Source organism: Balearica regulorum, chromosome 19 (genome assembly GCF_011004875.1).
Source record: "Balearica regulorum gibbericeps isolate bBalReg1 chromosome 19, bBalReg1.pri, whole genome shotgun sequence".
NCBI lineage: Eukaryota > Metazoa > Chordata > Aves > Gruiformes > Gruidae > Balearica > Balearica regulorum.
Window position 1 is genome coordinate 12971008 of NC_046202.1, and position 23511 is coordinate 12994518.

Consider the following 23511-nt stretch of genomic DNA (forward strand, 5'->3'; position numbering starts at 1 on the left):
TTCTCCCCTCTCTCCCTGTCGGTGCTGGGACACCTGAGCAGAAGAAGATCATGATCATAATCTGCTGCGTGATCCTGGGTATCGTCATTGCCTCCACCTTCGGCGGCATTTTCGGCTAGACTGACTCCACGGGACTGTTTGTGTGTGATGGACGGAGCCGCGTGTGCCATGGGGCCGTAGCCGCGCCGGAGCGAACCACGCAGCCCCGGAGCCTCCCAGCAGCATTTCAGTTTCTAATGCATGGTTGTTTGTGACGCTGTGTGTGCGGTGCGGTGCGTCTGTGTGGAGGGAGTGCCGGCCCCGGGGCACAGGCAGGGTGCAGGGGACAGTGATGGGTGCAAGGGGGACCCTGGGGGGGAACCCAAGCTCTCATCACTGTTCCAGGCTGGGTGGCTGGCTGGGACCAGGTGGGGACAGAGGTGCCCTTGGGTGCTGCTGCTGCTCCTCCTGTGTACCTGTCTGTGTTGGCAACAGCCCAGGATGAGGAGAGACCAGGGGTCTTCAGGAGCACAGAGCCCAGCCAACCTCCCCCAGCTTCCCCATCACCTCCAGCCAGAACTTTCATGTCTGTCAGCCACATCTGTGCTTGCAAACACCTTTCCTTGGGCTGCTTTTCTCACGGGGCCCTTCCCCAGGAGTGTGCTCTGCCAGGCGCTGCCTCTCCCCATCCCTGCCTGTCCTGTGGCCATGCCTGGCTGCAGGCCTCCATCCCTGCTGCTCTGCCGATGGCAGGGCTCCCCATTCCCCAGGCAAGCCCTTGTCCTCCTGGTGTGGGTGCAAGGGGCTAGACACACTGCTGCTGGTGGTGGGTGCCTGATGGGATGAGGAGTTGCTGCTTGGGACCACCACCGGTTGTCTAGGGATGGAGACAGGCCACATGGGGACCTGTGCCGCACCCTGGTGCTGGCTCAGCAGGGCAGGAGGGCACGGGTACTTCAACTCCAGCACATTTCACTGGCCACTCACCCTGCACCAAAGCCTCATCGTTCTGTTCTCAGCCCCAGCACATGGTGGCTCTGGCTTCTGCTGCCTCCAGGGCTGGGCTCTGGCCGTTGTGGTTTGGGGCCAGCTCTGATGCGTGCAGACCCCTGGCAGTGCTTGCCTGGGAGCAGGGTTGCTTCCAGCCTCACTTCTCCACATAGGCACCCATGGCTGGGGGTTGGAGGCAGTTAGGCTTTCTCCTGACCTGGTCCCAGGAGCAGCCCTTGTTGCATCCACTCCCCCTGCAAGCTAGGAGCAGCAGCCTTCCTCCTCCTCTATCCTACCAGCTCCCGAGCAGGGCAGTGCCTGACCGCCCCTTCCATCTCTCTGCCACCTCTTGGCATCTGCTTGCCCCTGCCACCTCTTCCTAGCACAGTGCCCTTCTGTCTGTTCATCCCCTGGGCCATCCAGTGAGGCATCTGCACTTGGTGGGGTGCTGGGTGCCCTGTGCCCTCCGTCATGCGCCCTACATGGATGCAACTGCTGTGGGGTGGCCTGAACCTGCTGGCCCCTTAGCGGGGGCCTGTGTTGTCACTGTCTGTTTCCCTTGGGCTGGGGGCAGGGCTCTGCCCTCATGTTCCTTGGGAGACTCCCAGGCTCCAGCTGGCCCACACACATGCCAAAGCACCACAGAGGAGCCCAGAGCAGGGTAGGCACCCGGGGCCAAGCTCATGGCCACACACTGGGGTAGGGGCTGGACACAAGCCCAGATGCTGGTAGCAGGAAAAGGGCACTTGACAGCAGCGAGAACTCCAGCTGCAGGCAGCAGCTCTGACCAGGGTGAGGGCAGGGCTTCTCCAACCCCACGCGCCTCCACCCTGGCTGGGTGCTGTAGCACAGGCACTGGCCATGTGTCTGGTGCCCATGGGTGCGGGATGAAAGGCAGCAGGCTGTAGCCAGGACACAGCACTGCCTTCCCCAGGTGCAGCCCAGCAGCAACCCAGGCACAGCTCTTTCCCTGTCACCGTTACCCGAGGTCCCACAATACAGCCCCTGGTTGCATTCAGCCACCGTTGGGAAGCGTGTCCAGCCCGGTCCCCTGTCCTGCCCAGCCCAAGCCCCCAGCAGGTGTGGCCATGGGAACATCCAAGACCGGAGTCCCCTTCTTTTACAATCCTCCAACAACTGATGCAAGCTACAGCACTGCAGCCTGTGCGTGCAAAAGGGCTTGGGGCACTGGGACCCATGCAAGTGTGGGCAGGCTGGCTCTGGAGCCCCCGTCCAGGGCAGGAGGCAGGCATGGACAGGGTCCTGGCTCTGTGGGAAGGTGTCTGGCTACAGGAAAGGGAGCTGGAGGTGATGCACGAGTGCCTGCTGCTCCTGTCCCTGTGCAGCTCCCTGCCACCACAGTCTGCGCTCTGCTTAGCCAGCAAGAGCGCTGAGCCCTCTCCTCTGGGAAGCAATAACACTGCTGGCAGGGCAGCTCCTGGACAGGCAGGCAGGCAAACAGATCCTCTCAGGCTCTCACCCAGCAGTGATGCCCACTGCTAGCACAAGGCAACTTTCTTCTTCCAAGCAGCGGCTTTTGTGGCACAAGCTCACGTGACATCAGGGCTGTGGCCCACCCCTGTCAAGGCATGAGGCCAAGAACAGCACGGAGTGGGGGGGGGCCTCTCTGGCACTTACTCCTTCCTTGTTGGTACCACCACCGCCAGCAGCTCCCCAGCAGCAGGAGCCACACAGGGTCACAGTCAGCAATTCTGCCACTGGCACTTTGCTGGGATCCTGCAGGCAGCGGTGCCCCCAGGGTCCAGCCCCAGGGAGGCAGAGGAGCAGGCTGCCATCACTGTCCCCCAGGCAGGCTCACACTGTCCTCGCTGTGAGGGGAGGGTGTTTTGGTGCAATAATTACCCCTGCACTATGGGAAGCCCCGTTCAGTTCCTTTTTACCTACCCGTCGTTGCATGTACAGACCAAATCACCAACAGCGTGGTTGTGCTTTGGGGAGATATTTCACTTTTCTTTCCAACCCCCAAGCTCAGACTGCTTGTCCTTTGGGTTACACCATCTCCATTCCAAGTGCCACCTGCCCTCCCAGCACTGGGAGCGTGTTGATGCAGTATTTCATGAGCAGTGTGGGGCACGCACAGCTTGCACTTGAACTGGGGATTGTTTTGGTTTTTTTTTGTAATTAATGTACTTGAAGGCTTTCCAAGCCCCCCGTGGAGTTGTACTGTTGCTGTACTGTGAGCTAAGTGTCCTTGTTTTCTATGTGGATCTTGACCCTGGCTTGCTCTGTCTCACTGGGCTGGATGACACTGTATGTTGCCTCTTTTCTCCTTCACCTTTTCCCTCCCTGCTAGCCTGCCTTTCTTCCCCCAAAGCTTTGGGTGCAAAACAGCTTCCCATTTTGTGGAATTTTTATGTAGAATAAACATTTGTAACTGTAAAGCTGTCTGGCAGCTCCCTGTTTCAGGGGAAGGGAGGAGGTGATGGGGAGCAAGGGCTGGGGTACGGAAAACCCCAGCACCCTGGGAGCACTCAAGCACACGGGCTGGGCGTGATGCAAAGCACCCACAGGAAGAATTGCCACAGGAATAACACTTCTGCCAGGCAGGCAATTTGCCCTCATTGGGGGACACACTCGTATGCTGCCTGACTCCCTGCCTGTGGACAGGGGGAAACTGGCAGGGAACTAGGTGCTATATTCCCACCTCAGGACTCCCTGCACTGAAAGCAGGACACAGGAGACCAGCAAGACTTCCGACTCGTTGACTGTTTAGTGAGGAGGCTGGATTTAATATTCCGGCTCACCTGGAGCTCCAGACAGTTCGCTGCACTCTCGGGAAGATAAGCAATGGCATTGCAGACACCAAGTGGCCAGAGCACTGTCTGCCACTCCACCAGTAGAACAGGGCTGTAAGTTTTGCAGTTGGCTGTTGGGGAACACCCGAGGCAGTTTACACCTGCAAGAGCCACAGTGACCTGTCCCAGGCCTGAGGTGCCCATCTGTGCCATCTACAGGAGGCTCACTGAAGGGACCAACACACCATCTTCCACGCCAGCAGCATCCAGAGCAATTCAGAAGCGAGGGCGGCGTTTTCGACCTGTGTATTTCGTGTCTGCTCGCACTTCCCTGTGGAGAAAAGAAGAGAGCAACTAAGGACAATCCACAGGTCATTCTGGGAGGGGAAGGGATGCAGGTTTGTGGCAGGAGTTTGAATGGGTGACAGCAGGCCAGACCAGCAGTCTGAGGTAGGACCCAGCTCAACTTACTTGCCCTGTCGTCGTCTACGCTCCTTCTTCTCAAGGATCCAGTCCCGGCTTTTCTTCACAGACTTGCCCTTGGCGTTTCTGAACCGCGTCCTACAGAGAAAGCAGACAGCAAGTGGAGAGGAACTGAGGTAGGCGGCACAGGTTTTTTTGCCCTGGAGGATTGCCGTCCAGAATCGAGCATGCCCTCTGCCTCACAAAACCGGCAAGTACCCCTCCCACCACCCCTGGGATTAGAGGCTCAGCCAGCACTAGGGCAGGTGGCCCAACAGTCCAACTCCAGATGTGCTGGGGGAGGAGGCTGCTTCCAGTCCCGGCTCTGAGCCAGGGATACCTACCTTCCACGGGCTGCAGCAGGCCAGCACTCCCGTACCGTGTCCGATACACCAGCAGCACGCTGGGCTCTGGGATCTTGGGGGAATACAGGCTCAAGCACAACCACCCTCCCCTTGTCTGCTCTACTCTGAACAAAGCAGACAAAGCCTCTGGCTTTCCAACAATTTGCCAGTTCTGCTATTGCCCTCCAAGAGCAGGTACCCCCTGGACTCAGTGAGCAGAGAACAGCAGTGTAAGAGGCAGGAAAACATGGCAGCCACAAGCTCCTGGCAGCCATGACGACTTTTCCTCTGTTTTTTGTTCTCTGTCTCTCCCACTGGCTGCAAGAGAGGCTCCTCTGTGCACCACTGCCATGGGAGGAGACCTGCCCAGCAGGAGAAACCCCCCAGGCCACAGCTAAGTAGAGCTAAGCAAATAATTTGACAGCAGAAGAAAGGGAACACAAGGCTTCAGGCACAGCAGACTGCCTCCCCAACAAAACAAGCCATGCTTAGCATCACCAGCACTGTAAACGTTGTCCCCCGTCACCACTGGCCTATGCTACAGAGCTGAGCTGGAGAGCCAAGTGCTGGACAGAAAACACACCTCAAACTGACTGCTCAGCTGCAGCTCCAGGGTGAATATCAACAACAGCCCCGTGACACCACAGCAAAGCCCTTCAAACTAACCCATTCCATTCCTTGTGTCTGGGGCCCTTTGGTAAGATAAAGCAATGCCCATCTGGGCTGCCAAGGGTCCTCCCAGTGCCCCCAGTCCCCTCCCTTCAGTCACTTCTCACATGGCAGCGCTGTGGTCAGCAAAACCCAGCCCTTATACCCCCCCCCCTTCCTTGCTTGGGGAGGACTTGCAGCTTTGCCCTCTACACGATACCTCTCATTGGTGAACTTTGCCTGATGTATCTCTTCTCCATCAGCACACTCAGTACCAAGGCCCTGAAAAGCAAAATTGGGAAGTTTTGTTCTCCTCTGGAGCAGACCAAGCTAACAGTCATGCCATCTAAATCAAGGGGAACCCAGGGCTCTCCAAGGGGAAGGACTGGAGCAGGAACAAACTGGTCTTCCAGAAATTGTGGCAAAGAAGACAGATGTCAAGAGCAGAGGCCGGTAAGACTGACAGCAAATGTATAAATGAAGTCACATCTGCATGTGCAGAGCTGCCTGGCTCCCACTCTGTGACTTTCCCACAGCTCTTCCACATCACACAGCAGCCAGGAAGGCAACTCTGCTGCCTCGCGGAGCTCCTCACCTTCGGTAACGTGCCAGATGCCCCAACAAAGAGACAAAGGAAGAACCTGAAAGAACAAAAATAAGCAGCATGAAGCTGGGAGTCAGCATGTGATTTCCAGTCCCCAAGCAAGACTCAGATTGTTTATAACAGAGTCTGATCTAAGCTCTGTCTAGGACTGTATGATGGGAGAGAGAACAGCTTGGAAAAAACCCATTAAAAAAATCATTGCTGAACCCAGGCCTCACCCCACACACATACACAGAGACACAGGACTCACTTCTTGGCTTTAGCGCTGTTGGGATAATCTACCACCATTCCCCCAGTAAAGCCAGCTCTCATGGCTTGGGCTGTGATGAGCTCCAGCTGGAAAGAGAAGCACATGCAAGTTATTTAGCAGTCATCCACCAGCAATGCCCAAGAGACCTCTGGGCTCAACCACAGCTAACGGTGCCTGCCAAAAATGGGTCATTCCTGCTTCTGTACCAAGTTCCCAGTTCTGCAGTACGATTCAGACACCAGTCTGCTGCCTTTATGTGGTTCTCCCTGCTTCTCAGTCTAGCCTGGGTTAATTGGCGCAGTAGATTCTCTAGGAGAGGGATACTGGGCTGTATTTTCCAGCCCTGGGGAGTTACAGTACAGTGCTGATGACTACAGGCCAGTCTTCAAACCCAGTCAGTGGAAAATCCAGCACAGCAGATCGTTTCCTGCCAATTTCTTTGATTTTAAGCCTCAGATAAGACAATCTGTGAAGCAACATAAATTGCACAGGGCATTCTCCTTATAGATTTTTTTTTTTTTTTTTTTTTCTCTTGAAGAGTTTTACAGCTGGCGGGAAGGGCAGAGACACAGACCGAATGTGCAGGAACACGATGCATTCAGAGCACCAACTCCACCCAGCTTTTCTGCCCATGGCTCTGCCTGTACCTCTTCCCCACTGACTGATGTCCTGTACCTGTTCTGAGTTCTCAGGGTATAGCTGCAGGACGGCTCGGGATCCTCGGGCCTACAGGAAATAAAGTCAGTCACAAACCTGTCTCAGTGCAGGCAACCCCTCTAGTCACCCAGTTCCTGGCCCAGACACTAGCGCCCACCTCCCCAAAGCCTCCTGGAGAAGTGTCCCAGGACAGCTGCTCAGACTGCAGAGCCAGCTCCTCCACAGCACAGCAAGGCACAGAGGTAACAGCAGAGATCAGAGAAGCACGAGACACCATGCGGGCAGCCAAGGAGGTAGCAAATGGGTGCTCCTGCCAGTCCTCTGTTTCAGAGCAGCATTTACTTAAAATATCTTGCTAAAATCATAGAATCATAGAATGGTTTGGGTTGGAAGGGACCTTAAAGATCATCCAGTTCCAACCCCCCTGCTACGGGCAGGGACACCCTCCACTAGCCCAGGTTGCCCAAAGCCCCATCCAACCTGGTCTTGAACACTGCCAGGGAGCCAGGGGCAGCCACAGCTTCTCTGGGCAACCTGTGCCAGGGCCTCACCACTCTAACAGTAAAGAATTTCTTTCTAACATCCAATCTAAATCGACCCTCCTTCAGCTTGAACCCATTCCCCCTTGTCCTGTCACTACACTCCCTGATGAACAGTCCCTCTCCATCTTTCATATAGCCCCTTCAGGTACTGGTCAGCCGCAATTAGATCTCCCCGGAGCCGCCTTTTCTCCAGGCTGAACAATCCCAACTCTCTCAGCCTGTCCTCATAGGAGAGGTGCTCCATCCCTCTGATCAGCTTCATGGCCCTCCTCCAGACTCTCTCCAACAGCTCCATGTCTCTCCTGTACTGGGGCCCCCAAAGCTGGATGCAGGTGGGGTCTCACGAGAGCGGAGTAGAGGGGCAGGATCACCTCCCTCAACCTGCTGGTCATACTACTTTTGATGCAGCCCAGGACACGGTTGGCTTTCTGGGCTGCAAGCGCACACTGCCGGCTCATGTTGAGCTTCTCATCAATCAATACCCCCAAGTCCTTCTCCTCAGGGCTGCTTTCAATCCATTCCTCACCCAGCCTGTAGTCGTGCTTGGGATTGTGCCGACCCACATGCAGGACCTTGCACTTGGCCTTGTTGAACTTCATGCGGTTCGCATGGGCCCAGCTCTCCAGCCTGTCAAGGTCCCTCTGGATGGCATCCCTTCCCTCCAGCGTGTCGACCACACCACACAGCTTGGTGTCGTCGGCAAACTTGCTGAGGGTGCGCTCGATCCCACTGTCCATGTTGCTGACAAAGATGTTGAACAGCACCAGTCCCAATACTGACCCCTGAGGAACGCCACTCATCACCGTTCTCCACTTGGACATTGAGCCGTTGATCACAACTCTTTGAGTGCGACCATCCAGCCCATTCCTTATCCACCACGTGGTCCATCCATCGAATCCATGTCTCTCCAATTTAGAGACAAGGATGTCATGCAGGACAGTGTCAAATGCGTTGCACAAGTCCAGGTAGATGACGTCAGTTGCCCCTCCCTTATCCATCGATGCTGTAACCCCATCATAGAAGGCCACCAAGTTTGTCAGGCACGATTTGCCCCTAGTGAAGCCGTGTTGGCTGTCACCAGTCACCTCCTTATCTTCCATGTGCCTGAGCATAGTCTCCAGGAGGGTCTGCTCCATAATCTTGCCAAGCATGGAGGTGAGACTGACCGGCCTGTAGTTCCCCAAGTCTTCCTTTTTTACCCTTCTTAAAAATGGGGGTTATGTTCCCCCTCTTCCAGTCGGCAGGAACTTCGCCAGACTGCCAGGACTTTTCAAATATGATGGTGAGTGGCCTGGCCACTTCATCCGCCAGTTCCCTCAAGACCTGCGGATGCATCTCATCAGGTCCCATGGACTTGTGCACCTTCAGGTTCCTTAGATATTCTCGAACCTGATCTTCTCCTACAGTGGGTGGTTTTGCATTCTCCCAGTCCCTGCCTTCTGCAACCTGGTCAGTGTGGCTCAAGCATTTGCCAGTGAAGACTGAGGCAAAGAAGTCATTGAGTACCTCAGCCTTCTCCATATCCTGGGTAACCAGGTCACCCGTTTCATTCCGGAGGGGACCCACATTTTCCCTCATCCTCCTTTTCCCACTAACATACCTACAGAAGCACCAGCAAGGATATAAAAGTAGGCAGAGGCCTGACTGGGAGAGCATGACACTTACCAAGGCAGTATAAAGAGTTGAGAAGAATCGATAAAGGCGTTTTGAAGGACTGTGTGATTTCTTATCAGCATTACAAAGCCACTGCACTGCGGAAATACTGAGAAAGAAAAAACAAGACCCCCAGGACACTAAGGCATCGATTCTTTCACAGAGCCTGTCACCTCCCTTTGAGCTTACTTCCAGCACTAAGCATGTGCTTCAGGGAAATGATTTAATTTTCTCTGTATAGCTTTGCCTTCTGTTTTGCAGTTACACGAACCCCTCTGGAGACTCACTATGCCAAAACCCAACAACGCACAGCAGTTACTCAAGCACAAAAGAATCGCCAAGCATCCCTTTTAGGCCAGGTGCTTAGCTGTGGCCCTTGCACGGCCATGCAGGTTTTGCCAATGAGCAATCCCAAACATCGAGTGTTCAGATCAGCAACGGACAGACCCTGCTCCTTCCCAGCACCTTTCTGAGGTATTCTCTAAGCAGAAAAGTGTTTCTGTCCCCTTCACCTACCCCTTCATCCCAAAACCAACCATCAAACCTCTGATCCAGGGACTGACATTGCAGCTGAGCAATGGTACATACTTTCTGTTTTCCTCCTTGGAGCAGGTCTCAACCCTCCTGACAATATCCCCGATTTCGTTTTATTGATTTCAATAAACTTCCTCGCTCACCAGCACAAAAAAAGACAAGCGTTGCTTGGGAAACAGCTGTCAGAAGCTGCTTCTACCATCCAGAATCTCAGCAGCTTGTCCAGAAAGGTGGAGTCAAGTTTCACGGAGCAAAGAAAGCAACTGATAAGGACAGTCCTCTGTTATGCACCGTACGTGGACCATGTGTACCATACAAACGATGCAGTTACGTGGACATCAAGAGAGCTCACTTATGTACACAAACTCACCTGATACAGCCATCAAACATGCCAGGCCTGAAGGGAATGCCATGACCCACGTCTGCAAGGAGAAGGTCTCCTTCCACCTCCCTCTCCACAGCCACATCTGCACAGAAAAGAGCACAGCTCAGGCAACTAGGTCACACCTTTTGGGACCACCTCTGAGGTGAGACAAGGGTGGCAGGGGAGGAGGGCCTGCTCACCCAGCATGGCGGGGCTGATGTCCATGCCAATCCAGTAGTGACCCTCGTCCGAGATGTAATCCCCACTCAGCCCGGAGCCACAGCTGGAAGGAGGAAGCAGGGAAAGCGCAGGCATCGTGGGCCTGGTCTGAGGGTGACCCTGGCCAGCTGCATCACTACAGCAGCCTGTCCCTCTTCTTTAGCCCACAACAGAGAGGCGCTGGTGACACAAGCCCTGGATGCTCCTTGCCCCGGCTAGCTGGCAGAAGCCCCAGGCGCCCCGTGTGCCATGACGCAGGGCAGGGCCCACACTCACCCCACGTCCAGGAGGAGGCACGGCCGGTTCTCAGGCAGTCCCAGCAGCTCCACAGCCCGCTCCGACATCTGCGACTGGATCTCCACCACCCGGGAGCTACAAGGCACGGCCAGGGCATGGGCTGCAGGCGGCAACCCCACGGCGCGACCCCCTGCTCCCGCCTCACGGTGGGTTTCACACCCCTCCCGCCGCCGCTATACGGCGGGGTCACACGCACCCCCCCGCCCCCCCAGGCCTGACGGCAGAACCCCACCCCCGGCGGGTTCCCCCGCTGTCAGCCACGCGAAGAGACGCCTCCCCCCCCCGCCCCCGCCACCTCCGCACGACAGGGCCCTTCCCCATCCGCGCGGCCCGGCAGCCCCGGAGCCATCGCTCCGCCGTACTTCTGCGTGTATTTCCGCGCCTCGGCCTCATCGTAGAACTGCAACGAGAGAGTGGCGGTAAGCGGTGAGGCCCGGGAGCCCCGGGGACGGGACGGGACGGGACGGGACGGGACGGGACGGCCCACCGCTCACCAGCTCCGGCGGCCCGCGGTGCTCGGGCCGGCGTCCGCTGCCAGCCATGCCGCCGCGTGACGTCACTACGCGCCGCCGCGTGACGTCACAACGCGCCGCCGCGCGCGCGGAGAGCCCCGTCGCGTCCAAGATGGCGGCGGGCGGGCGCTGAGGCGGCGCGGCCCGATGGAGCCGGCAGCGTTCGGCTGCTTGCGGCGTCTCCTGCCCGCCGCCCCGCGGGCCCCGCGGCCCGGCCTCCCCCTGGCGCCGTCCCGCGGCGGGCAGACGGGCGGCGGCGGAGCTCCGCGCCGCGACCTGTATGAGGTGCTGGGGGTCCCAGCCACGGCGACGGCGGCGCAGATCAAGACGGCGTACTACGAGCAGTCGTTCCGCTACCACCCCGACCGCAACGCCGGCAGCACCGCCGCCGCCGCCCGCTTCGCCGCTGTCAGCGAGGCCTACCGGGTGCTGGGCAGCGCCGCCCTGCGCCGCAAGTACGACCGCGGCCTCCTCAGCTCCGAGGACCTGCGCGGCGCCCCCCAGCCCTCGGGCCGCCCGGCCCCCCCCGCCCCGCCCCCGCCCCGCGCCCCTGCCGCCTCCCGCCGCGGGTCCGTCCCGCCGCCCTTCGACTTCGACGCCTTCTACCGGGCGCACTACGGGGAGCAGCTGGAGCGGGAGCGGGTGCTGCGGGCACGGAGGGAGCAGCTGCGCCTCCGCCGGGAGGAGGCCATGGCCCAGGGACGCTTCAAGCTCCTCTCTGAGCTCTCGGTTGGGCTCATCTTCTTCCTGGGCTTCGCTATCCTCTATGGCCTCAAGTGACAGCAGGGCTGGGCAACCACTGGGGCACCTGCTCAGCTCCACTGCTGCGGCGGGACAGAGTGTCACCAGTGGGCATGGCAGCTGGCTGGGGGATGCCCACACAGTTGGCAGACACTGTGCACGGGGTCTCCTCCTCAGGCTGTGACGTTTCCTGTCTGCTGGTGTGACCTTTGGACATGGTACGTGGCCAGCAGGCACCATGCGTGGGCTCTGCTCTTCTAGGCTGAGACATTCTCTTCGCCCAGTGTGATCTTCAGAGATGGTGCACAACCAGCAGGCTCTGCGTGCGGGTTCTGCTCTGTGGGCTGTGACCTGATCTCTCTGTTGGCGTGACCTTCAGACACAGAGTGCAAGTGGCAGACACAGTACGCATCTGTGATGTGGCCTGCAGACAGCGTGTGACCACTGAATACCATGTGTGGGCTCTGCTCCGTAGGCTGCGATGTGCCCCTGCTGCCAGCGTGACCTTGCAGACATGATGTAGAGGCTCAACACGCTGCGTTGTGCCCCCTCTGCCAATATGACCTGCAGATGCAGTGCCTGAGAGGTAAATAGTCATGGACTCTGCTTTGTGGACTGTGACGTGTCCCCTCCATTGGCACTGCTGTTTGACCTTGGTGGGAACCACGTGCCTGTTTTAAGCCACAGCAGAGATTAAATGGCTGTCAGTAGTGTTTGTGTGCTGTGTGTGTTCGCGGGGGATGCTCTCACTGGTACTGAGTTGTGGCTTTCTGTTAATCCGACATCTTCCACCTCTGTGCTGTCACACCTGTTGTTACTACATCTTTGGGGAGTTTTAGGAGTGTTGGTCTCCAAACTGCATCATTGCCCTTGTCTGTCCCTGTTCAGGGCTTGCCTTGCTGTGTGGTGAGTACGGAAACCTTGGCTTCAGCACCCTGGAAGAATGAAGCCTGGGCCCACGGCGGTTCGTCCTGGTCAGCATGCAACATCGCCTGGAAGCGCTGCCCAAAACACTTCTGTGTTCGAAACAGCCTGTCCTGTCTAGGGCTTGCCAGGAACTTTGCACACCACCATCCTGCACAGGCCTTCACGGCTGGGAGTGGTACACTTCAGAGCACTGAGTGGCATTACTTGTGTTTTATGTCTATCTCAGCATCGTTTGCACATAAGAGTATTTGCCTATTTAAGTATTGAAGTGTTTTAAGAACTTCTGTTTCCTTGTGTCTGTCAGAGCTTCTGTCTTTCCTTGGGTGAAGGTTTCACCTGTGCTATGCTGGTACTACATGGAGTGAGCAAAGCTTCATGGTATTGAACTCTGAGCGTGCCAAAGACTTCATCTGCATTACTTTGCACTGGATTTGCTGGGCCTGGCTGGCAGTGGTCCGTGCAGGAGCCAAGCCCTTGCCTCTCACTGTAGTGACCCTAGGTTGTGTTTTCTCCCAACACAAATATCTTAAAAGTAAATGCCCTGTGCTTTCCAGCTGCAGAGTTCAGTGCTGCTGAACTGAGCCTGAGGCGGTAGCATGGCAGGGAGTGTAAAGTCTACTGGAACAGGGTATATGCTGTACAGGAGATCTTTCTGCCTTTTCTGGTGAGCATTGTACTGCTGACAGCTGCAGACTCCAGAGACTGCTGTGTGTTTGGAGCAAATTCAGCCCAGGGGCAGAGAATGCACTTTCCAGGATCCTCTCTGGTTGTCAGTCCATCCGTCTGTGTGGGATTATAGTCTTGAAATGTCAGCATGTGAACAGCAGGAGCCTGGCATTCAAGAGCATTGGTTACAGAGTGAAAGTCTCTGGAGTTGTGGCTCTGTGTCACAGACTGATGCATTTTCATGCTATAATGGGAAGCGGTGGGTACTAGGGAGCATCTCTGTGGTTCCTGGTGTCATGGCTTGCAGGTTTTTAAGGCAGCCCTGCCAAACACAAGGTGTCCTCTGGATTGATCTTTCTTAAATCTATGTGGTGCTGAGACCTGGGGCTGTGGGCTGTTCCCGCAGGCAGGCTCCATACCCACCCCTGAGCCAGCTTTGTGGCAGAGATGGAGTCTGGTTCAGTGCAGTGTGGAGCAGGAGGAACTGAGCCTAGCTGGTGTGCTGCCTGCATTGCTCTGCTCCCTAACACTGGGACAGGGAAGAGCTGCTCTGGTAAGCCAGCTGGGCTGACTCTCCTGCTCTGTGTCCGGTGCTTGTGTCTGAAATTGGGAGGTGAAGTGCCCAGGCACCAAAACTGAGCTAATCCGTGTGCCTTTCAATGGATGGTTTGGGCAGTTCGTATTACTGGTTTGTTCTTCCTCAGGTCTCCATGATGTATCTTGAACATTAAAGATATCCAGCCATAAACTGGTGACAAAACAAACATCTTTCTTTTGGTAGGCTTGGGTGGTAAATATTCCTTGTACTTGCTGGAAAATGGAAGGCAGGGGACAGGCTGGGGTTTCACATAGTGACTGCAGCAGGATGAGAAGAGGGCAGGGAGGGGGGTCCTGTTTCCCTGAGACTGCTGAGAACAGCAGGCATGCTGCATGCAGTCAGTGGAGAGGGTAGGACAGCCTCCTTGGGTCACCGTGGACTTCACTCCTGCCTGCTACAGACCCGTTCTGTGCTGCCTCTGACACATGGGGGTTGCTGTGCACTTGTGACATACGCTCTCTGCTCACCATGCTCTCTGAACTCACATGCTGCAGGCAGTGTTTAGTTTTGCTGCTGAGTTTGATCAGAGGAGGGGAAGCACGGCATGCAGGGTACGGAGGGATGCTTTGGGGCATCCAATCTGTTACTTTTGGGGTGGTATTATGTATACCTCTCCCTAGTGTTACCTTCACTCTGGTCAAATCTGAATGCTCCTCTGCTCTAGGATGGATTTCAGTAGTTCAGACACAAAGTGGCTGGAGCTAGTCCAAATTCACAGACTGACTCTACCTCCCGGCACACCAGGTTTCTATCCCTTCGTCTTCTTGTGTCAATACTGTCACCATGTTCTTGTCTTTCCCTAGTTGTTTCCCTTATGGAGAGTTGCCAAGAGCAACTGGATTTCTTGCGACTTTCCTGTAGCCAGGTGAGCGCAGCCCTTGTGGGGTGCCTGTGGCACAACTGTTAGGGGAAATACAGCAGGGCCTGACTGTGACAGCAGTGGGATGATGGTAGGAGCTTGTGTGAGCTGTACAAGCCTACCAGGATCAGATGGTCAAAGTGGAAAAGGAAAGGAAACAAGGCACAAGTGGGCCTGATAGGATGCGTGAGGCTTGCTGCGCAGGGACCTATGCTGTATTTAAACCCCACGTTCTACCCCTGCTGTGGCAGTCAGTGGCTGAGCAGTACTGTTGTTGAGAGGTGACTATTCAGTGCTCCCATCAGTGGGATGCTGAGCAATCAGAGGGTTACATAGCTGTCTTCAGAGAGGGAGAAGCGCCAGGCAGATCAGTGAGAGCCGTGAGGAGTTTGCTTTCCCTCACACTTGCTGCGAGGGGGCGTAGGCTTGTGTACTGATCCAGCACCTTCCTCTGGCAGCTGGATCTGAGCCATGCAGCAGAGAGTGAAGCTCTGCAACTGCCTGTGGTCTTGGCTGTCTTCACACCTCAGGGACAACAAGGATGGATCTTTAAGGGTACTGAGACACAGAGAGTTATTTCTATGAGAGACGGAGACCATCTTCCTGCAGCTGGGGGCAAGGCAGCTGTATACCTATGGCTGGGGTCACAGCAGGGAACAGCTTCCGCTCCCAGGTCTACTGTGGGCTTTGCCTCCTTTTGAGGATGTAACCAGTTACTATAAAACAAATCTCAGTAATATACTACAATTGCAGCTGTTACACAGCCCCTTCCTGGCTCGTGCCCTGGGGATGGTGAGGATGGCAGTTCCAGCTGGGGAGGGGGTCACCACGAGTTGTCCGCATCCTTTGCTGGGAGGAGTGTGACATTCACAGTGGGGATTTCCTCCTCCTCGCTCTCAAGTCCACTGGGGCCACTTTTACACATTTTCTAGCACATCCTACCCCTCTCTTCATTGCTCTGCAGCTCCACATTACATCTGCCTTTATAGTAAGTGATGCGTAGTATGCGTGCTGGATGCTGGTTCTTTGCTTTCTTACCTCTGACACCAATTTTTGCCTGCTCTTTGATTTGTGTCACTGAAAGGAACTGCCCAAGGGGGAGTTGCTGATGGGGCCTCAGCTATCGCCCTATGCTCACCCCTGAAGGACTGTACTGCCCTATCCTGCACCTTCACCCCAGGGTTTATTCTGTGTAACTTCTTGTTACTCTTTCCTATCCTTGAATTACTAACAACAGACATCACACCAGGACACTGTAAAAGGGAAGTAACACTAAGTAGTTAATGGACACTTAGTAATTAGATGTTGTTACAAACTAAGTAAATTCAAACAAAATTTCCAGGCAAGCTGAGGCAAGCCCAGATGAAGCTTGACAGCCCCCATCCTGAGGTCTTGCAAGCTCAGTGCAGGCTCCGTTCCCCAGTTCTATCCCTGTAACCGCAGGCTTGGGGTGCTGGGCTGCTCACCTCGGCCGCTGGGTGGTGCAGCCTGTGGGCATGGGATCTTGGTGCCTCATTAGGGCCTCTTCCCTCCATCTGGAGAAGCTGGGCTGCTCTTTGGGAAAGGGTTAAACCTGGCTCCCGGCAGAACTTTGGGGGTGCCAGCTGGGCTGGGGGTATGGGGGGCAGAGACGAGGAGCTGCAGGCTGAGTGAGCAGGGTCCTGAGCAGCACTGGAGGAGGATGGCCATCACACCCCCTCTTGCCCCCCAAGTGGGGCTGGCCTGGCAGGGAAGGGGGGTGAGGGGACAGCCCTTGGGACAACCCCAGCCCTCACCTGCCCTGGGATCTGTGGGCAGAGCTCTGCACCCCGGTCCTGCTGCTGCTGGGACTGCAGTGGCTCTGTTTCCCCAGGGAAGGGCCACATGGTTGGCAACACCCATGTATGGGGGAGCAGATTCCTCTCCCTTCAACAACATCCCCCGCGGTGACTGCTCTGTTAATAGAGTTAACTGTTAATAGAGTTTCCTCTGTTAACAGCCCTGCTGCCTGCGCAGTGCCTGCTGCAGAGTGGGGCCCTGCTGAGGCACCCTGGCTCCACCCCTCACTTGCTGGTCCCAGCCCGGGGTGATCCGGCCTGGGGTTGCAGCTCAGTGGTTCTCCTTGGAGGCTGCCTGTGCTGGGGGCACCCCTTTTCTCCCAGGTGTCCTGTCCCTCCTGGGCTGGGGCCTGCTGCTTACCCAGCCTGGTTTCCAAAAAGCCAGGCCTGGCGGGGTGGGGAAGGCCACAGAGCTGGCAGGGCCAGCTCCCTGCCTGCCCCTCCTGGGTTTGGCTGCGCACCAGCTGGCAGAGGGGCTGAGCTGGCCCCAGGCTGCTGCCTGGCCCAGTGCAGAAATGAATGCAGGTGCGCACCTGGTGGCAACGCTTCCTCCTCCCCCGGGGTGAGCAGGGGCACAGTGATTGCCCTCGACGTGGCCCTGCGGGGCAGGCAGTGCTTGGTGCAGGCAGGGAGAGCCAGGGTGCAGGCAAGGAGGGACACAGAGGGATCACCCTGTGCTGCTGCCAGCTCCTGCCTGTTACCAACGTCCCGTCTCGTGCCTCCTGCAGGACTGTGTCCTCAGCCCAGGCCTGCCTCCAGTATGGTGAGGCACTGACCATGTACTCTGGAAGCAAAGAGGCAGAATCCCACTGCTGCTGCGTTCGACACTCCACACCCGGGCAACTGCAACTGGGGGTCTGGCCACCCACCTGAGGCAGTACGTGCTCCAAACTGGACAGGAACAACTCCAGGGTCAGAGGAACCTCCCCAGGGCAGGGGCTTGCCTTGCTTGGCAGCTCCCCAGTGGTTAAAGGACTGTGGCTGAAGTGGGGTAGTGGCCAGCCCAGCAAGACCACAGGGGCTGCCAGGGCATGCCTGCTGCTACCTGAGCTGGGCAGGCACCCAGGGGTGCTGCCGGATTCCTATAGACTGAAAGCCAGCCATGGCCACAGCAGCCCAGTTCATTTTGTCCTTTGGACCATTACTTTTAGTGCTGCCAGCTCTGGTGGGACACACTCACCCTCCCCAGGCTGGAGAGAGGCAGCTGCTCACCTTGACAGTTCACATTCACGGGGCTGCATTTGCCCTTGTCGTAAGGTGACTCAGTACCTGCCAGTACTCCCATTCTCAGGGCCAGAGAATTTTGTCCTGGACTGGTGACAGACCCATGCAGCATTGCCTTGGACTGCCCAGCCCTGGGGAGCCACGCAAGGCAGGCACTGGCTGGAGAGATGCACTGGTTGTGCCTGGCTGGTTTTTGGGTGGCTTGGCTCCTCGTGCATGGTTGCACGTGTGCTAGTGCCAGCCCTCGTGCTGTGCCCGGTCCTATCTTGCAGGGCAGTGACACAGCTTGCCATTGACTGGCATTCAGCCCATACAGGTGCCTGGCTCTGGGCTCCAGCACGCACCATATCGTCACGCCATTGCCTTGGGGTCCTTTCCTCCAGAGCCAAGTGCTAAGGTGGCCTTCCTCTCCCTGGTGGGCATCCAGATCCCCAGGGAGAAGCCTTGTGCTTACCTACCACCATCCCTTGTGTGTGTGTGCTCAGAGCCCTCATAGCTCGACACACATCCCACTTGGGCCCACGTCCCCATGCTGCACCCGCAGCTCTTGTCATCTCACACAGTATCTAGTGCAGACCTCGGGGTAGCCTGGGCAACTGTCTGGGAGACCCCAGTGCATCCTGACCCCCTCCGGACACAGCACAGGTGGTCGGTCCCACACAGACCAACTGGCTGCCTAAGTGCCCCCCCTTGGTCTCCTTGTTTCCCTGGTTAAGGTTAGCCCTGTGGGGCTGGTACAGGAACCCAACCAAGCTCTCATGCCATGGTTGCCAGCCTACTATGATCCATCCTGCTGGCACGTGGCAAGCCACACAGCCTGACTGCAGCCATCAGGCATGTCCTTGCACCTTTCATTGACAGACTGAGCCCAAACTGAGCTGGGTGGGACCCAGGAAAGCAGGAGGTGCTCTGTGAAACCCCAGATATTCCAGTGACTACCATCTCCTTGCCTGCCAGTAAAGCCATGGCAGCTGGTCCCCGTTTTATCCTGGTCTTAAACCTGTTTTAACTGTTTATACTGGATGAGTGGCCCCAGTCCCACAAGTGAGGGCTGGAGTTTGGAGTAAGGGTGGGGTACCCTCAGTGGTGGAGGGGGTGATCGACACTGCAAGGCAATGGTCCATATCTTGCGGTGCTTTGTAGCCAGAGTCCCTTGCTGCTTTGGATGATTTGTAAGCAGCCTGCGTAATAGGGGCTGCAGCTGGAGGAACCAGGACTATCCCCCCACCAGCCTTGTCTCACCATCCATTGTGTGAAATTAAGGAAAGCAATAGAGGAGTCTGGGATGGAAGAGGGTGAGCTCAGGCCTCCTGCTACCTTTTCCAGTGGTGGCTGAAGTCAGGACTAGTGCAAGAGGGTGGACAGGAAATGGGTGCTAAAAACTCGGCAAGACTGCACGAAGGCCAATGAGACCAGCTGCTGGGAGCTGTGAGTGAGCCTGGCTGGCTGTGGGTATAACCCTTCACAGGGACAGGGCTTGGCTGCTGAAACAAGGCATCTCTGGTTACCAGAAGTCTTCACCATGTGCTGGGTCAAACTGCTGCAAGATGGTCCCTGGCACCTGCCTGGAAGCAAACACATTCACTGGGCTTCCTGCCCCCCTTCCTGGGACTCTCACCTTCACCAGGGTGATGATGGGCTGAGCCAAGTGCAGGCACAATGCCTGGAGGCTCCCCAGGCTGGAGGACCCTCCTTGACTGCCATTCGCCTCCAAGCCTGGTAAGCGTACCCCCACAACCACTTCCTCCCTGCCTGTCCCATCCCTCTGTTCGTAGCCAGAGCCAAGGGGAAACACAGAGTATGGAAAAGAGCCTTTATTTAGAAAGCACGTGGCACCCAGTGCTCCAGGGCCCTCTCCCCTGCTATCTCCCACCTGACTGAGCCTGCTGACATCCATGCAAACCACCCGCCCCCACCTCCTGTCACTGTCCCTCTTGCTGTGGATGCAAAGACATCCCCCCCAGCAGCTCCCCAAGAGCAGGACCCACTGCCTAGTCACGACGCCCGCCCCATCCCACCCCCCTGCCAAGCACCCGCCCCTGTGCCTGCCCAACAGGCACTGCAGCCCCTTGGAGCTGTGCCTACACCGTGCACCCACCCCCACGTGCTCCCCGGCCAGGGTGTTCCTGCACAGCACCTGTGGAGGCACAGCACCAGGAGCAGGGACATCCCTGTCCCTGCCCTGCTATCGGTGTGGAGGCTCCTGCTTTTGGTATTGCGGCCGCTGCTGCCTGCGGAAGGGCTGGGGGCTCAGCAGGCGGATGTGTCCGATGAGGCGCAGGGGTGAGCCCGGGCTGGGGATTTTGGAGCAGGGAGATGCTGGCTGGTGTCCCAGGGCTGGGAGATGGTGTCTGGGAGGTGCAGCCGGCATGGCAAAGGGCATAACAGCCTCCGAGGGGATAAGAAAAGCGGGCACAAAGCCATAGGAGAGATCAAAGGCTTTGGGGGCTACTCCACTCCGCAAGGGGGCAAGGCGGGCTGGTGCTGGGCTAGCCAGGGCACCTGGGTGCTCCGCGGGGCCCATAGGGTCCCTGCCCACCAGGTTCTTCTGCAGCAGCTCCTGCAGTTTCTCCAGCTGTGTCCGGCAGACATGGGAGCGTGTGCGGCTCTGGCAGAAGGACTCCACAAAAGAATCAAGGGGCACATCCTGGGCCAGGAACTGCTCTATCTGTGCCTGTGGGACGGGCAGCGGGACAGCATCAAGCCAAGAGCTGTGGGACCACAGAGGGAGCCCAGGTGGCCAAGCCTCCCTGCTCCCAGCCTCGTCTCCAGGGCCTGGCACGCAGGAGGGTGGGGAGAGGAGTCTGGGACCCAGGCAAGGACGGGGCAGCAGCACAGGGGTCTCGATTGACTCACCTCTGACTCTGCCTCAGAGGCGTCAAGCTTGGCTTGGAGCTGGACTAGGGCGCTCTGTAGGCTCCACTTCTCCAGGTACGCCTCTGTGTCGGGAGGGGACAGGACTGCCAACAAACCTCCCCTGGACATCCCCACTACTGGGGCTGTGGTCTTTCCCATTCCCAAGTATCAGCTCCCTCGCCCCCCCACCCCCCCGTCAAACTGAAATACCCCCAAACACATCCCTGGAGCCACCTGCACACTGAAGCCCGCATCCCACGGTGGCATCAGTCCCAGCTGAGGGCTGGCTATGTCGCAGGCACCATCACCCCCCACTGCTCCTGATCATGCCCAGGCCATTTCCCTGTGGCAGGTTCAAGGCTGCTGAGCCCACCTGGGCACTCATATTAACACGGGTTGCTCTGGCCATGCCAGGCTGTGCCTCGTCCCATCGGCTGCGCCCCACTCACCCAGGCGCTGCTGCTTGTCCCAACACGCCTCTCGTATTTCCCGCAGCTCCTGGTACTTGATGGCTAGGGAAGCCTTCCCGTCCTCCAGTCGCGGGCGCAGGGACAGGTTCACCCTGGCCAAGGTGCAGTTTGAAGCCAAACACATATCTCGCTCCAGCTGCAGACTCTGAAACTGTGCGGATGGGAAGGGAGGGGCGGGGGGGTGTCAGCACTGGGAGAAATGGGCAGAACCAGTCAGAGCTGGCAGCCTGCTGGGAGGGGGTCCGTCTCCATCCAGGGGTGAACTCTCTCCTCCTGCACTGTCCCCATACCTCTGCTCTGCCTGGAAAGGCTGCGTCCTAGGGGGGATGCAACGACTGGACCCGGGCTATGAATGGCACAGGGTAGCTTACCCTGAATGTGGCAACCCTCACAGCTGGCTGCCCAGCCCCCTTTGCAGAGGAAGGGACTCAGTAGCTAAGAAGGATGCCAGGAGGAAGACACACACCCTCGATGCACACACATCTCCCGCCCACGCAGCGAGGGGAGTAGAGCGTGGTGCCGGTCTGTGCTTTGGGAGGCCCAGGGGAAAGATGCAGAAATCAGGCTGAGAATGATTTCAGAATAACCTGACTTTGTTCCCGCAGAGGAGCGCCAGGAACCGCTAGAGCCGGGGAGCTCTCGGGGCTCACCCCAGCAGCGGGGAACGAAGCGAGATGAGGTTTCCCCCCGCGGCCACCCCCGACCAGCCCGGTGGGTTTTGCTGCTCCTCCAGAGCCCCCGGGCTCGGCGGGAGGGATTCCAGGTATCGAGGGAAGACCAACGAGCAGCGGTGCCCCCACCGGGAGGGCAGCTGGGAAGACCCCACGGGGCACGGCCACGCAGCCCCCGGCGCTGCACGGCTCCGCTCCGCCGGCTGCGGGACACAGACCCCCGGCCCCCCGCCCGGGGACGCACCCCCCCCCCCCCCCGCCCGTACCTTCCTGCTGAGGCGGGCTGCGCGCTGCAGCCGGGGCTCGTCCTGCAGCAGGGCGCGGAGCTGCGCGGTGCTGAGCGCCCCGAAAAGGCGCGGGGAGCCGGGCGGCGCCGGGGGCCGGGCCATGGGCCGGGGCACGGGCGGACACGGGCCGGGAGCCCCCCGCCACCGGGAGCCGCGCACACCCCACGCCCCGCCCCGCCCCGCCCCGCCGGCCCCGCTGGTCTTAAAGGGGCCGCAGCTGAGCACGAGGCGCTCCGGTTCTGCGTGGCACCGCCCCCAGCTGAGGGGGGGAATCGGCACTGCACCCCGTGTGGGTATCCTGCTCCCCGCTCTGGGCATCCTGCACTCCACCTCGCTGCGCGTACCCTGCACCACACCGCGTGTACCCTGCACGGCACCCCACTGTCTGCATCCTGTTCCCCGCTCTGGGCATCCGCTGCGCTGCTGTGTGCCTCCTGCAACATCCTGCGCTTCACCTCACTCTGTGCATCCGGCACCGCAACCCGCACTGTGCATCCTGTGCGCTGCAGTCCGCTCTGTGCATCCCGCATCACGCTGGGTGCATCCCGCACCGCACGGTGCGTGCCCTGTGCTGCACCACGCTGTGTGCATCCCGCTTCTCACTGCATTGGCTTCATCCTGTACTTCACAGCACTGCACTTGTGCATCCTGTGGACACCCTGGTGTGGGATGTCGGACTTGTCCAGGCTTGTTGGTGCCGAATACAGGACCATTACGACCCAGCAGAAGGGGCCCTGGGGGAGTCCAGCTTGGGCCAGAGCAGGGATTGAGCAACTTGCTTATCTTGCACTGATAAGCACTGGACCTGAACAGGGGCAGGAGATGAGCAATTTGTTCATCTTAACAAGATGCAGCGCCTGACGGGTCTGCTCCTTAATCAACTAAGTGACGCCTGGGGTGAGGGGGAGCCTTCGCAGCTTGACGTTACTTTGGTAAAACTAAACAGACCACCGCTCCTCTGTACTGAATGCCTTTGTTCTCCGCCACTTCCCCCCCCCCAGCCCCGATCAACTGCACAACAAGCCTTGTTAAGGGCCAATCGACACACAATACCTGACTTAGTCCCACCTCGCCAAAAGTATAAATCTGGCATTTAGAATCCTCTTTTCTGAGGACGAGAACTCCAACTATCCGGATGGGTCGACGGGCCTGGACCTCTCTCCTCCCCAAGCAGGGACGCCTCTTTGGTAAGACTTGCGCCTCCAATTATATCGGATGTTACCCCGGGAAAACTATCATTAACAAAAGTGCTGAACTATTAACTTGAGCTCAGAATTGTTGCAGTAGGTGCATTTATCAACGGCAATTCTGAACTTTTGTATCTGTCGCCTCAATAAATTACCTATTTTTCTTTTCAACTTTGCGAAACTGTTTCAGGGAAAGTCCTTAGTGGGGCTCTGACAGGCAAACGTTGACTCTGATAAGTGGCTACACACATAACCCTTTAGACATAAACCGTTGACCAAGTCTGGGACTAAGACTGGACCTAGCTGCACCTAGGCTCCTCTCTGAGAAGGAGTTTAGAAAGCAAGGGGGTCCTTTCCGAACCTTGTGACTCAACGGGAGGGCCTCCCTCAGCCCCAC

At 57.7% G+C, this 23511-nt stretch overlaps 4 protein-coding genes across 6 annotated transcripts in view; 2 read left to right on the plus strand and 2 right to left on the minus strand.

Moving 5' to 3' along the window:
• STX1A (syntaxin 1A) overlaps positions 1-3371 on the plus strand; it is a 94296-nt gene extending 90925 nt beyond the window's left edge. For both annotated transcript variants that reach the window (XR_012838433.1, XM_075771791.1), the window contains exon 10: positions 42-3371. Coding sequence is in view for 1 of the 2 variants with exons in the window: in XM_075771791.1 (XP_075627906.1) it covers positions 42-119 (78 nt within the window). In the remaining variant the exon portion in view is untranslated. The remainder of the gene's footprint in view (positions 1-41) is intronic.
• A 320-nt stretch (positions 3372-3691) lies between these two features.
• Positions 3692-10867, minus strand: BUD23 (BUD23 rRNA methyltransferase and ribosome maturation factor). Its single transcript, XM_075771792.1, has 12 exons — positions 10794-10867; positions 10662-10699; positions 10279-10374; positions 9984-10066; positions 9790-9886; positions 8898-8994; positions 6709-6759; positions 6034-6119; positions 5775-5820; positions 5400-5461; positions 4197-4286; positions 3692-4056 (listed from the first exon to the last, which is right to left on the minus strand). Exons 1-12 carry the CDS (start codon positions 10839-10841, stop codon positions 4002-4004), a joined length of 849 nt encoding a protein of 282 aa, XP_075627907.1. The 5' UTR covers positions 10842-10867; the 3' UTR covers positions 3692-4001.
• A 6-nt stretch (positions 10868-10873) lies between these two features.
• DNAJC30 (DnaJ heat shock protein family (Hsp40) member C30) lies at positions 10874-13893 on the plus strand. The gene is made up of 2 exons (XM_075771793.1): positions 10874-12138; positions 12441-13893. The coding sequence occupies exon 1, from the start codon at positions 10959-10961 to the stop codon at positions 11589-11591; it is 633 nt and encodes a 210-aa protein (XP_075627908.1). The 5' UTR covers positions 10874-10958; the 3' UTR covers positions 11592-12138; positions 12441-13893.
• Positions 13894-19433: 5540 nt separating this feature from the next.
• On the minus strand, positions 19434-22120 carry VPS37D (VPS37D subunit of ESCRT-I). 2 transcript variants are annotated; one of them, XM_075771795.1, is made up of 4 exons: positions 21907-22120; positions 20949-21120; positions 20500-20582; positions 19434-20317 (listed from the first exon to the last, which is right to left on the minus strand). In XM_075771795.1, the coding sequence occupies exons 1-4, from the start codon at positions 22027-22029 to the stop codon at positions 19829-19831; spliced, it is 867 nt and encodes a 288-aa protein (XP_075627910.1). In that variant the 5' UTR covers positions 22030-22120; the 3' UTR covers positions 19434-19828. The 2 variants fall into 2 exon arrangements, with proteins under 2 accessions (XP_075627910.1, XP_075627911.1); XM_075771796.1 differs by lacking the exon at positions 21907-22120 and adding an exon at positions 21432-21637.
• Positions 22121-23511: the final 1391 nt, after the last annotated feature.